The 14,283-nt window shown below is 38.0% G+C and overlaps 1 protein-coding gene across 2 annotated transcripts; it reads right to left on the reverse strand.

Moving 5' to 3' along the window:
• Nucleotides 1–286: 286 nt before the first annotated feature.
• Nucleotides 287–13,868, reverse strand: zcchc10 (zinc finger, CCHC domain containing 10). 2 transcript variants are annotated; one of them, XM_048603735.1, is made up of 4 exons: nucleotides 13,721–13,868; nucleotides 10,878–11,039; nucleotides 5,616–5,654; nucleotides 287–1,315 (listed from the first exon to the last, which is right to left on the reverse strand). In XM_048603735.1, exons 1-4 carry the CDS (start codon nucleotides 13,834–13,836, stop codon nucleotides 1,195–1,197), a joined length of 438 nt encoding a protein of 145 aa, XP_048459692.1. In that variant the 5' UTR covers nucleotides 13,837–13,868; the 3' UTR covers nucleotides 287–1,194. The 2 variants fall into 2 exon arrangements, with proteins under 2 accessions (XP_048459692.1, XP_020381564.2); XM_020525975.2 differs by lacking the exon at nucleotides 287–1,315 and adding an exon at nucleotides 3,900–4,252.
• Between the last annotated feature and the right edge of the window lie 415 nt (nucleotides 13,869–14,283).

Raw genomic sequence — 14,283 nt, forward strand, 5'->3', positions numbered from 1 at the left:
CCTGACTTAGAGCCATGTTGTCTTTCCTTCGGTGTCACAGGATCTGGGAACTCCTTTCTCAGTGGCAATGTAGATGTAATGACAGCAGATGGACTGCAGTGATTCAGGAAGGTGCAAACCACCACCTTTATGACATTGAGAGATGGGCAATAAGTGCTGGCCCTGCCAACATTTCATGAAATAATAAAAAGCAGGTTCTTTGTATTATATGTTTTTGAGTTTCAGTTGAAGAGCGAGGTCAAATGTCATTTCTATAATTCTGCTTTAAGAACTTGTGCCAGCAATGTTCATAGTTGTAATGTTTTTATTTAAAAGCAGAAAAGGAAATAAATTTTAATTAATTCAGTCACAGAAGTAACAATTGGTTTTAGAATGTTTACCCACATCATACTAAAATACTGGAAACACTTTTTAAAAGATTTATATAAATATGAAAATCTGATTTAGACAAACTGTGTAACATACGAGAAAAACAGCCAATGTTGATGAGTTTTTACTGCAGAGTGCTTTAAATAAGTTATAGGCTGTCCCTCCATAGAAAGTTAATACAAGCATAATATACAATGATTTTAAAAAAAGGGCCTATAATCACCAAAAACTAAAGCAAAGAGAAACCATTTTAAAGTTTGCTTTCATACAGTGCTTGAATGCATCAATAAATTCATAACACTGTGAAATGAAGCACTTTAAAATTAGAAGGATCTTGTGGTCAATTGTTTGCTTGTGTTGAGTTGGATGACACAAGCAAGATGTGGGGTCATGTCAATGGACCCAATAGAAATGTTGCTCAAGGACAATAAGACTGGGCTGTGTTGTCTACCGTCTCCCATTACACAATTTTAAAACCTGTGAACAGTCACAGTTCAGGCTTAACAGGGCATTAAAGTTAAATTTCTCAAGTTTGCAGAAGATTGCTGTAGCCAAGGTATCGTAACATGCAAGAGGAAGTCTCTTAGAGAAAGAGAATTAAAATTCTCAATGCATAAATTCACAAAAGCAAATTTAAAATACAATATCTCCATATAACAATTATATACACAAGCTTTCAGTTTTCAGGTCACGAGACGGTAATGGTTCAAATCACACCAACGACAAGACATTTCATGCCTCTTCATAATTTAGCTGCTGGTGACAGCATTCTCATGTCTAAATTGCAAAGAATAAAGAAAATGGATCTTGCAAAAACACACCTTCTTACTTGTCGAAGCATGCAGCAACACAGTTTGGCAGAAAAGAATCAGCTACATGGCAAAACAGAGACAGGGCTGCTCCAAAACTTGGAAAGAATAACAACTGGGCAGCTTCAAGATGAGTCCTGTAAAATATGCACATTTTATGAAAAATTGTTAAGCAATTACATTTTAAAGTTTAATTTTTTAAACATTTTTAGGTTTCCAATAACTGATTAGGAAGTGGACCATTGCATCAAACTGATTAGATAAATTAAAAGTAAATTTTCAGCTGTGATTTACAAGTTATAACAAAGCAACTTAGTGCAAAGCAATATAAATGTAAATGAAAGTAGGCATTCACCTTAATTTGATGTGCAATGCATCACACAAGTGCCTGAAATTAGATGTGTTGAAAAATCAGACAAACTATGACCCTATATTGTGAAATACAAGTACATTTCACAAGGCAAAATAGCTTTCTGAAAACTAGGCCAAACATTTGCATTATTACATTAAAATGTTAATTTAGCAGAGTCAGGAATTAGGTGGATGTAGATTAGTATCAGTAATTCACCAGAGTTTTTGATCACAGGAGTATCACTAAAGGGAGTCAGTAACTAGAGGAAGCTGGCCAACAGCAAGTAAGAGTAAAATCATAAAGCCAAGTTGTTTCCATGCAGCACTGAGACATGTGACAGGTAAAATATTTTTCATCTTGGCAAAAATATATCATGATGCAAAGGACATGAAAGAGACAGAGCATAAGAACATGGAAGAGAAACCTGCTAGAAAAAAAGAAAATGAAGGATGAGAGAAAAAATATCATGAACTTGTTCAATTAAAATAAACCTCTGAGCTAACCTCATACTTCAGATTATGGAAACTAACAATAGTTTTATGTGAACACTATGTTCTGGTATTCAAATATTTAATATACTACTATACAGGTGTAGGTGTAGCTATGTTTTTATAATATCTTTGTATGAATTATTATACTGGATGTTTGTTTTACCTCAGCCTTGCTCAACACACTATTCAGGGCATTGTTCTTTAACAGTGTACAAGGGAAACATGGAATAACGAGATTAACTACATAAAAATACATGTAAAATACATTATGTTTAAAAGGAGCACACACAAGCACTGAAATTCAGTGATGGCCACATTTGGAATTATTTAATTTTAAAATGCTATTCCTTATTTTTATAAATTTGACACTGTGAAAGATCATGTTCAGTATGGTATATCCGCAGGCAGCTAATTGACTGGTTAGTTGTAAATGAAAATGAAGTTCTATTTCTCTTTGAATGTAGATATTCAGTTTTTCTTTGTATCCATTAAGGCCACAAGCGTTTGATTCACTATGGACAACTGAAAATATTTCTAATACCTGTTCCCTTTACAGCTAAAGGAGAGGGGGAAAAAAGATGCACTGATTCCACTTGAAAATCATGGTAATGTGTTGACTAAACAGCCTGATTTCCATATCGTTTGGAGTGTTTATGGTTTAAAACAACAATAAAAAAGGAAACGAGAATCACATGCGCATGAGAATAATTTTGTAAATAAAAAATGCTGAAAAAAATTAAGCAGGTTAGGCATGTTTTGAGAGACAGAAAAATCAGAGAAAGTTGGCCAACGACAAAAGGAAGGTGTGTGATGCAAAGCAAAGATTGTCAGAGGAAATCAGATCTCCAGGGTCAAAGGGAATAGTGATGAAGCAAGAAAAGAGTCAAAAGATTGCCCCATCACCATCTGGAGGACTACTTTTTTTTGTCATTTGAACTTTCCTGTCTTCCACACTTCCATAGAACTTTCTTTTGTCCTTGCCCAACCAGCTGTTGCTTAAAACCTACTGACATTTCTAACTTTTCCTTGTTCTGACGAAAGCTCATAGATGTGAAATGTTACTTTTGTTTCTCTCGCAACACATGTTGCCAGTCCTGCTGAGATTTTTCCCCATATTTTTAAACTTTTATTTCAGACTTCTGGAATCCACCTGTATTGTGCTTTAATTATAATTTTGAGACAGATTTGGAAACTACACAAGCATAACAACCAGAAAAGGTGAAAGACTGCTGCTGCCGCCTTATTTTCCTGTGAACAGGATTCCCTATGTCCGAAAGAATTGAAGGTAATGGTAAGGAGGAAATATATTGGCTTTCTTCAACATTTGAGGATGTTTGATGAGGTAATTAAGAAAATCTATTCCTGCTGGCTGACAAATCAACATAATTTCAAGTCTACCACTAAAAGAACAGCTGGAAAACTTAGGCAATTTTTCTTTTAATATCTACATATTTGCTTACATGTGAAATATGCCAATAAACACCAGTAGAAGGACAATCTATAACTACATCTAAAAGAGAAACAGAAACATCTGAAAAGAAAACAGACAAAACTGCACAGATTAAAGAACGAAGTGGATAGCTTTTTCAAAGGACTGACCAATAAATGGGGCCACTTGGCCTAATGTCTGTGCTGTAAAGGTTACTCTACAGTCCAGAGGTTTATTTCTTACAGTTTGGATACCTTGACTACTTTGGTATCTGCATGTTCTCCCACTCATTTACAAGAGTTCAGATAACAGAAACACCATGTGCACTGTAGAGAAAATATATACATTTTTAAAGGAAAAGGACCACAGACCAAATATGCAGATCAACGTCAGCCACGTACTGCAAATCTGATCAATAGTTTGTCTATGTGAATTCTGAGCATGAGAAATTAGTTTCTTGGTTTAATTGCCTTTAAATGAATACATCTACAGTTTTGAAAGAAAGAAAACATTGATTTGAAATTGCCACAACTCAAAGTCACAATGTCACGATTTCCGCCTCTTTTTTGGTGGCTCTTCCTCAGAGCTGCTAATACTACTACTGGAACTAGAGTCAGAATCTGAATCAGAGGAAGATGATTCACTGGATGACGATGTTGACGATGATGAGGAAGTATCAGTTGAGGAACTTTCATCGTCACTGCTGCTGCTCTCTGACGTGGAGGAATTGGATGATGTTTCACTGTCTGAAGATGAATCAGTGGAAGAGGTACTGCTACTGCTGCTACTAACACTCTGAGGCCTTGAAATGAAAAGTGAATATACAAGACAGTTAACTCCTTATTATCCAACAGGTCATGTAAAATCTCCTTACTGGATATCATACAATACATGTATTAGAGGCAGCGTTCCTTTTGTGCTTGTGTTCCTTTTTCACCATTCATTTTGGCAGAAATTCTCCAATATTACTTTCGTAAACAATGCAAATTATTCCAAGTTGCTTGGTATAGGAAAATTCTACCAATTCAACAGATAGCTGCATATTATGCTGACTATAAAGTTAAACACAAGTGTCAGCAATCTAAGAGCTGCATGTCATATCTTTGAAATCATGTAACTGCTCATGTGATGACCATCAATACCCAGCTAATGTGAATCATTTTTTAAAACTACTTGTCATTTGTAGGATCATGCTAGTGCCTAAATTGGCTTTGAAACCTTTTGGAACTTTGTCAGTTTGCACAAAATGCCCTATATAATAACTTGCATTGTTAATGAATCATCAGCCCAGTGCTCCCACTCACCTGAGAGATAAAATGAGCAGGAAAGAAAGGCAAAGACCAATTAAGGGAAAAATAGTTTAGGGATATCCTTCCTTAAACCCAAAGGCTGAACAAATCATGTTCCAGAAGACCACACTGCCAATGAGGTCACCTAACATTGCACCTATCCAGTGTACAGTACCTTTAATCTTAGCTTGAAACCTAACTAGCTCTCTGAATGTTGACAGCGAATTTGTACTGACTGCAAAAGTTGACAATTTATTCTTCTACAAAAAGGAAAACATCCTGACATTTGACATAGTTCTGTATGTACATTTCAAGGTGGCATGCTTTTTCTTCACAACACCCCAATCCAGAATTATCATTTCAGACCAGCATTGCTCTAACAATTTCATGCTGGTGCCACTGTTCCTCCCTGTTCCTCTCAGTGATACTCTTCTGGTCACTGCAAGGTTCAAGACTCCTCCTGCCTGAATATGTAGTGCCAGCCAATTATAGAGAATAACAGAAGATAGAAAGTAGCGTTATTGGAGGAAGAAAAAGAATCAGTTTAGAACTTGGCACGGAGTGGAAATTCCAGATATTACAATCATTTGGCAGATAATTATAGCAAAATGATAGAGAAAAGCTACTGTCAATGTAAATTCCTGGTATCACAATACTAAAGTACAAAGAGGCATTTTGGAACTGGGGTAGAAAGAAAGAACTGGCAGTACTATTGGTACTGGAGAGATGGGAGGAGTGCCGAGAAGTACTGATAAGGTGGATAGGAGCAGGGATATTTTGGGAAAGTACTCAGCAGTCTGGAAATGTTAATAGATACTGTTTGTTCTGTCGGTTATGGGGAAAACGGTAATAAGCTTGCAATTCTCTAAAGCTTACCTTTTCTTCTTCATCTTGTTTTCTATAATTCCTTGTCCACTGTTTAAAGAAAAATAGGTGAATGATTTTAGTTCAAAACTTATAAATGACACTGTACCTAATGGTATACACAATCATGACATTTTATGTACTGCAAACGGTGAAGCAATTTTTTTTTGACAATGTTCACATTCTAAAATTTGGGATGACAACACAATTTTGTATTTTTGAAAATTCCTCCCTGCGCCCCCTAACACAAATTTATTTTGAAAACTGTATCTATAAAATCCACATACAAAAAAAGCCAATTTTAAAATTCAATCTATTTGAGCACCAGCAAAGACCAAAACTTAAAGTAGTTTATTGTTGAGAAAGACCACAAGTTTTAAAGCAGAGATATATTAAAAAATTTGGGCTTTGTCACCAAAATATTTAGGGCTGCCATGGAGTTCCTGCAAGCCTAATGGCATTTTATTCCCCCAACCCTCCTGAAAAGGGAACAACTTTTAATCGCAGTATGGCTCCCTGTCAACCCAGAACTTTCCAGGGCATAATGTATGCATGAGCCTACAGCAAATCTCATAGCTGTGCCATTATTAGCACACTCACAGTTCCTCAATGGATAAATTATCACTGGACTGATAATCCAGAGGACCAGGTAATTTTCTGGGGACCCAGGTTCAAATCCTGCCACAGCAGATGGTGGGAATTTGAATTCAATAAAGATCTGGAATTAAGAATCTAATGTTGACCATGAATCCACTGTTGATTGTTGGAGACAAAAAATAAAAAAACATCTGGTTCACTGTCTTTTAGGGAAGGAAACTACTGTTCTTACCTGGTCTGGCCTACATGACCCCAGACTCACGGCAATGTGATTGACTCTTAACTGCCCTCTGTGCAATTAAGGATGGGCAATAAATGCTAACCTAGCCAACAATGCCCTCATCCCATGAATGAATAACAAAAAATGCAAACCTTAGTTGACTGTCTCCCTCACTAGTTTGAGGCCTCAAAATTCAACTATAGTGTGCCTACTATTCCCTTGGTTATCTATTCACTCTTCAAAGATAGAGATAAATGATTTAGCTCCAATCATCATCGCAGTGATACAGTTTTAAAGTGAACAAGGTTGGGAAATAAAGATTCCAGAGTACACAACATTTTGAAAAGATGGGAAAAATGGAAAAGGAGAAAGGGTAGTCCTAGTAATAAATGATGATATTGGGACATTAGTGAGAAAAGATCTTGGCTCAAAAACAGAAAGTAGAATCATGTAGGCAAAGATTAGGAATAGCAAGAGTTAAGAAACATGGTTGGGGCAGTTTATATCGCACCCTCACCCACTCGAGCTGTAGTTGTGTCATTGGATACAGGATTGAATAAGAAATTATTGGCATTTGTAACAAAGGTGATGAAATACGGCAGTCCCTGGGTTGTGAACAGATTCCGTTCCGGAGTCTGTTTGCAAGTCAATTTGTTCACAAGTCAGAGTACAATTCAGGACAATGGAAAGCAGCCGTTTGTAAGTCCAGGAAATGTCTCTGTCAGGGCTTTAAAATTCAAAACATATACAGGATCGCATTCGTAAGTATAAGCGTTTGTAAATCGGGACAGCCGTAGCGATAATTGTTGAATTTTCATACAGACTAGACAAAGCATATTGCTAAAGAGGTCTGTAGGCTAAGTTTGTAGAATGTTTTTGTGACTGTTTCCTGGAGCAGCATATTGTGGTATCAAAAGATGAAACTATTTTAGAACAAGTATTGTGCAATAAGGCAGTTTAATTTGTAATGTCAAGTAAAATATCCTTTAAAATTGAATTCCACATTAATCTGAAAACACCGTACTCCAATCACAAAGAAGAAGTTTAAACAATACCAATTATATAGGTATGAGTAGACATCTAGCTAAAGTTGATTGGATAAGTAAAGTAAAATGTATATTGGTAAATAAACAGCAAGAAACATTTCAGGAACAATTCAAAATACGCACCAAAACACATTCCATTGAAAAATACAAATTCAGCAGGAAAGATCTGTAGATGCATTCCTAAAGAGATTAACGATAATATTAAATTGTTTTTCATTTGCTCATGGGATATGGGCATTGTTGGCAATGCCAACATTTCTTACTCTGCATTAATTATCCTTGAATTGAGTGGCTAGCTGCATCATTTCAGACAGCAGTGAAGAATCAAACACATTACAGTGGGCTTAGTGTCATATGTAGGCTTTATCAGGTTAAGGACAGCGGATTTTTTTTCCTTTAAAGGCACTAGTGAATCAGATGAGTTTTTTATGACAGTTTCATGGTCACCATTACTGAGACCACCTTTCAATTCCAGATTTTTAGTGGAAGGATGTTGCAAAGAACAGTAGTAAGTCTGAGGATGGAGAGCTATTTCAAAAACCAGGGAAGGCCATTGCCCCACAAGTGAAAACATCCTCTCCACGTCTACTTCGCCAATCCTCTTGAGCCTCCATTTGATCTCGCCTCATTCTTCTAAACTCTAGAGCATAAGCCTAAACTACTTAATCTGTGTCCAGTTCTAGTTGCCCAGTTATAGGAAGGATATTATTAAGCTGGCGAGGGTTCAGAAGAGATTTACCAGGACGTTGCCAAGTATCAAAGGTTTGAGTTATAAAGAAAGGCTGGAACATTTTTCACTAGCATGTAGGAGGTTGACAGGCAACCTGATAGAAGTTTATAAAATAAGAGCGGTATGGATAGAGTTTATGGTAGTTGTCTTTTCCCTAAGATGGGGGATTTCAAGACTAGGGGGGGAAACATTAAGATAAGAGGAGGGATATTTAAAAAAAGACATGAGGGGCAATTTTTTTTTGAAAACACAGAGGGTCGTTTGCATGTGGAATGAACTTCCTGAGGAACTGGTGGATGTGCGTACAATTACAACGTTTAAAAAAACGTTTGGATAAGTACATGAATAGGAAAGGTTCGGAGGGATATGGGTCAGGAGTAGGCAAGTGGGACTAGTTTAGTTTGGGAACATGGTTGGCACGGACTGGTTGGACTGAAGGGTATGTTTCCATGCTGTATGGCTCTATAAGACACCCCCACACATTTCGAATCAATCTAGTGAATTTCTGCTGAACTGTCTCCTGTGCAACTACATCCTTCCTCAAAAAAAAAAAAGGGGACCAAACCTGTATGCATTATTCCAGGTGCAGTCTCATTCATGCCTTTTACAAATGCAACAACACTTCCCTACTTTTGTGCACTATTTCATTAGCAATAAATGCCAAAATTCCATTTGCCTTCCTTATTATTTGCTGTAGCAGCAGATAAGTTCTCTGCGATTCATGAATAAGGACGTCCAGATCCCTCTTCCAAAGCAATGTGAAGTTTCTCTCCAGTTAGATAATGCTGCCTTTCTACTCCTCTGACCAAAATAGATAATCTGTCACTTATCCACTTCAAACTCCATCTGACAAATTTTGGCCCATTTGCCTAACCTATTCATATCCACTTGTAAAATTTGTTATTTCTTTATTGCAACTTACTTTTACTGCCCCACCTATTTTAGTGTCATTTGCAAATTTGGCTATAATAGCTTCTATCTCTGCTCCCAAGTGATTAATATAGATTGTAAACAGTTGGGGGACTGAGAACCGAACTCAATGACACTCCACTCGTTATATTTTGCCAACCAGTAAAAGACTCATTTATTCTAACTTTCTGCTAGTTAGCCAAACCTGTTCATACCTGTGTACCTTTGCTTAACTAGAGAATCCTGGTGTGGAACTCCAGTTTCTTGTCCTCAAACTAAATTTGAAATTCTCATATTCTAAGATCACTCTCCACTTGAGGATCCTTTACCATGAGATCATTAAATAATCCCACCTCGTTGCACAATACCAAAATCAAGAATAGCCCGCTCCCTGGTTGGTTCCCCAACGTATTGCTTCAAAAAAAACTCTAATACATTCAATGAGACTACCCTTGCCAATTTAATTAATCCAGTGTATACACATTTTAAAATCACCCATGCTTATTGTCTTAATTTTCTTACAAGTATAAACCAGGAAATACTGCACCCCACTCCATGACTACTGTTTGGGGACTTGTAGATTACTCCCCCCAGCGACTTCTTTCCCTTGCCATTTCTTATTTCTACGTGGACTGACTCTATGTCTTGATTTCTTGTGCCGATATCATTTCTCACTACAGCAACTAACAAAAGTACACAACCTACTTTTCCTTCCGACTTATCATCCTGAAACAGGAGGTGTACACTTCAATATTTAATTCCCAAACCTGATCTTAACACAATTCAGATGCAGCCTGTCCACTGGAACAGCTCTTCCACCCCCCCGAAGTATTGGTGCCAATATCCCATGGATTCAAAACCATTTTTTCCCCACACCAATCTTCTAGTCGTGTACTCACTTCTTTAATCTTTTGACTTTGTGTCAATTAGTAAGTGGTTCACGTAGTAATCTGGAGATGACTACCTTTTGGTTCCCTAGCTGCCCATACTTCCCCAGCAAAACTTGTTCTATATTTACCTATATTGTTGGTACCTACATGGTCATGACAACTGGATTTTTCTCCTCACACTCCAAGTTCTGGATGAGATATCCTGAACCCTGGCACCAGGTAGGCAACACAGCCTTTAGGTCTCTAAATCCTAGCCACAGAGAATGATGTCTATGCCCTTACCAATACTATCCCCAATTATGACTATATTTCTCTTCCCTCCCCCCACTGACTTGTTCCCTGTATCATGGTGGTTGAACAAATATTTTGTTACTGTCTTTGCAATCCAAGAAGCAGGGGGTAACCTACAAGCAAAAAGAGTGACGTAATTAAGGTAATTAATATCAGCCTTTATTGCATGGGAATTGGAATATAGGAATAAAGATGTATTGCTACAATTGTGCAGGTGTTTGATGAGATCATACCTAGGAAATTTTTGTCTCCATATTGAAGTTAGGCTATTGCATTGGCCACTGTGCAGTAAAGAATCACTAGATTGGACCTATACTCTATAAAGTTTAGAAGAATGAGGGCAGAATTGATGTCAAGATATTGTTTCTCCTCATTGGATAACCTGGAAAACAGCGATACGGGTTAGGACTATGGAGACAATCAATGGCATAGCAAGCTCAACAGGCCTTACAGTCTTCCCCATTCCCATTTCTTATGCAGCAGACTACAGATCAAAGTAGGATCTTCCTGGTTCACATGCCTCAGGCCCCCCACACATTGTATTCATTCACTAAGCTATTAAAACAGATTTTAATATGAAATAACACTTACCTTGGTGGCAATGCAAGTTTATTTTGTTTTTCTTTCAAAGTCTTCTTTAATTGCACTGTTCTTGAGGGTCTGTGCAGATACTTCCGTTTTCCAGTGCACTCATAGGTCCAATGGCCATATTCTAAACATTTCTGACATCGAACGTGCTGTTTATTAGCTTCTCTGAAGCAGAAAAACCAGGGTACAGAATAGATGAATTGATGAAAGGCATCATCCACAGCGTTATCAATCAACACCTGCTCAGCAACACCCAGTTTGGGTTCTGCCAGGGCCAATCAGTACTTGGCCTCATTACATCCTCGATTCAAACATGGACAAAAGAATTGAATTCCAGCGGTGAGGAGAGAGTAACTACCCTTGACATCAAGGGCTCATTTGATCAGTTGTAGCATCAAGGTGCCCTGGCAAAACTGAAGTCAATGGGAACCTGGGGGAAAACTCTTTGCTGGTTGGAGTCATACCTGGCATATAGGAAGATAGTTGTGGTTGCTGCTGGTCAGTCATCTGAGCTCCAAGATATCTCTGCACGAGTTGCTCAGGGTAGTGTCCTCAGCCCAACCATTTTCACCTGCTTCATCAATTACCTTTCCCTTCAACAAAAGGTCAGATGTGGGGATATTCACTGATGACTGCACAATGCTCAGCACCACTCACATCACCTCAGAAACTGAAGCAGTCCACGTCCCAATGCAATAACCATCTCCAAAAAGAGACAGAGACAATCTAGTAATTGCTCCTTGACATTCAATGGCATTGCCATCACAAAAGCTCCTATTATGAACATCCTGATGGTTACCATTGAAAACTGAACTGGACTAGCCATATAAATAGAGGATTCTCCTCCGATGATTTTCCTTAGTTGTCAAGTCAGGAGGACTGCCTTTCCTTGGTTTTACATTTCACTATCTGTTTGCAGGAAGGAATTATCAATCCAAGAATTCCCTGCTTTGGCTCAACATCTAATTTTTCCTCATGTTTCTGAATGCCTTGGGTTGCCTTTCTACACTGCAGATGCTAATACAGGTGCAAGTTATTGTTGTACTCCAACCACCAACTTCAATCAATACAGACCAGTTTTCCTTGCGTTTGATGTAAAATATTGGAATCAGTTGACAGGAGCAAACTTGAGGGTTATTTGAAAAAAAAGTCTAGTAAACCATAATAATGTCAAAAGGGAATTTTTGTCCATACAAGTTCTTTAAGCTTACAGAGGAACTGACAACTCCAAATGGACTAGAGAAATCCTTTAAATGAGTTTCCAAAAGGCATTTCAGAGTTTTATCTGAAACAGCTGAAAATCGTGGCAACCCAAAGTAAATCATGAGAATTAATGAGATCAACTGAGGATGTAAAGCAACAGGTGCTTGTTGAAACTGACATATCACAGAGGATACCAATATTGAGCTACTCTTCTCCATTGAATACCTCTCCCACAGCACCAACTTGATAATGTGATCCTAAAATTGATGCAAATTAACCAAAATTTCCAATAGAAAGATCCAAAAGAATCAAGGCTACAACTTTGAAATTACACAGTAAGGGTGAAAATGAAAACGGGTGATGAAATTTGTTACAGGCATTTTGAAGTTCTGCGTGAACAGTGTTGAATAAAACAGAATTGAACTTGTGGAACAGCAAACAAAAAAAAACTGAATACTGAACTGCATAGCTAAAGTAAGTGGGAGGGGATGAAGATTAAGTTACTCAATACATTGATCAGATTGCATCTTGTGTACTGTATCCTGACAAATGTGGCATTCAAGCTATCAATGCATTTGGTCTGAATTATAAGGAGTGACTGGAGAGTATGAATAGGAAGGGTTTAGAAGATATGGGCCAAATGCTAACAAATGGGACTAGGTCAGATTGGGATATTTGGAATGCATGGACAAGTTCAACTGAAGGGTCTGTTTCTGTGCTATATCACTCTATGACTATGCTCCTGGGCATTTTATCCTGCAGAAAAACTACTTGAAAGATGACTGTGAAACACTCAGAATACTTAAGGGTTTTGAAAAGTTAAATTGGAGTTGTACTTTAAGTAACATGGGAAAACAAGTCAAATTAGAAAATAAATTTAACATTTAAGAATGTTATTGTTAAATACAAAGTACCCGTATCGACTGGAATGTTTAAAAAATGTATAAATACATGGGGAAAAAAATGCATCCAGTTAGTAGTGTGCAGGCAAAACAAAATGCTTAGAATTAGAATTTTGGATGGGCAAAACTAAGTTGGTCATCCCGATATATAATTGTGTTGTGAGTTCTTCAAAAAGCCTGAAGTAGTTACGCGACAATCTTTGTTTTTAACGACCAGCAAGTTTCGTGGACAGCACTGAAGATTTTCGACATAATCGTAGGATACGTTACAAACTAACCGAAACCAGATTTTGTTTTTAAAAAAAATCAGAAAGACTCACAAACCCTGATCTGAAGCGACACTCGCTTACTGGGAGTTTAAAATACATTGTACTTATGTGTGGTACTCTCGATGATAATTCACATTTAACCGAGTTTGTAATGCGTCCTCACGCATGAGGATTAACTTCACCGCTGAAATACTCTTCATGATAACAGTTCTCTCCGAAGCCTTGGCGTCTTTCCTCGCCGCCTGTGGAATTTAACCACACTCCATTTCAAATGGGAAACATCTGGGGCTTGTGGCTAGAGCATCTCCGAGGCCCTGGCCTGAAGGTGAAACCTGCCTCACACCTCCCATTTATTTTACAGCCCTCCCGCCGACGCTGCTTTTACCTCGAACCCATCTACCCACATCTTGGAAAGCAGCCACTTCAGTGTCGAAAGAAGAACCATTGGCGGTTCTAGAAGCTGAATACTCACGCTTGTCTGCGAGCGATCAGTCTGTGCATAGGCGTCGCCATCTTGGTTTCCCGAAATGCATCGGGTCCGTCACTAAGCAACAGCCCTGAACGTTGAGCTACCTCAGGCCTGAGCATCCAACAAAACTAGATTCACCTCTTAGTCACTGGGGAGGGTAGGCTAAGACTACCATTCTCACCTTTACGTCGTATTTAACCAACGCATTTCAAATCAAGCCGCTCTGTTTAGGTCCTATTTAATTAGCGACCTCACATTGTTAGTGTGTGCTTTGCAACTGCTTGTGCATCATGCTATGAACACTTTGCCTCCTTGAGGGATCGGGGTGAGTAGGCTGGATATTGGGAATTAGGGCTAAAAAACACACACATTTCTAATCAACCTGTACAGAGACGTTGTTACACATCTCGGGAGTAGGCTTAACAGTTGGTGTTGAGTTTAGGAGGTTTTCTTTATTATTCATTCACAGGATATGGGTGCCATGAAACAGTACAAACTCAGGAACACTTGGACATGATCATATCAAAGTTTGGTTTTCAGGTTTGACCTGAATGCCGTCATTTCTA

Source organism: Rhincodon typus, chromosome 12 (assembly GCF_021869965.1).
Source record: "Rhincodon typus isolate 14 chromosome 12, sRhiTyp1.1, whole genome shotgun sequence".
In the NCBI taxonomy this organism is placed as follows: domain Eukaryota; kingdom Metazoa; phylum Chordata; class Chondrichthyes; order Orectolobiformes; family Rhincodontidae; genus Rhincodon; species Rhincodon typus.

Excerpts from the sequence above, each read along its gene's own strand:
- zcchc10 (XM_020525975.2), bottom strand. The coding sequence starts at position 13,836 with ATGCTCAGGCCTGAGGTAGCTCAACGTTCAGGGCTGTTGCTTAGTGAC. Across the intron at positions 5,655-10,877 it reads AAACTTGCATTGCCACCAAG|TGGACAAGGAATTATAGAAA; the intron begins GTAAGTGTTATT and ends TTCTTTAAACAG. Across the intron at positions 4,253-5,615 it reads AACAAGATGAAGAAGAAAAG|GCCTCAGAGTGTTAGTAGCA; the intron begins GTAAGCTTTAGA and ends TTTCATTTCAAG.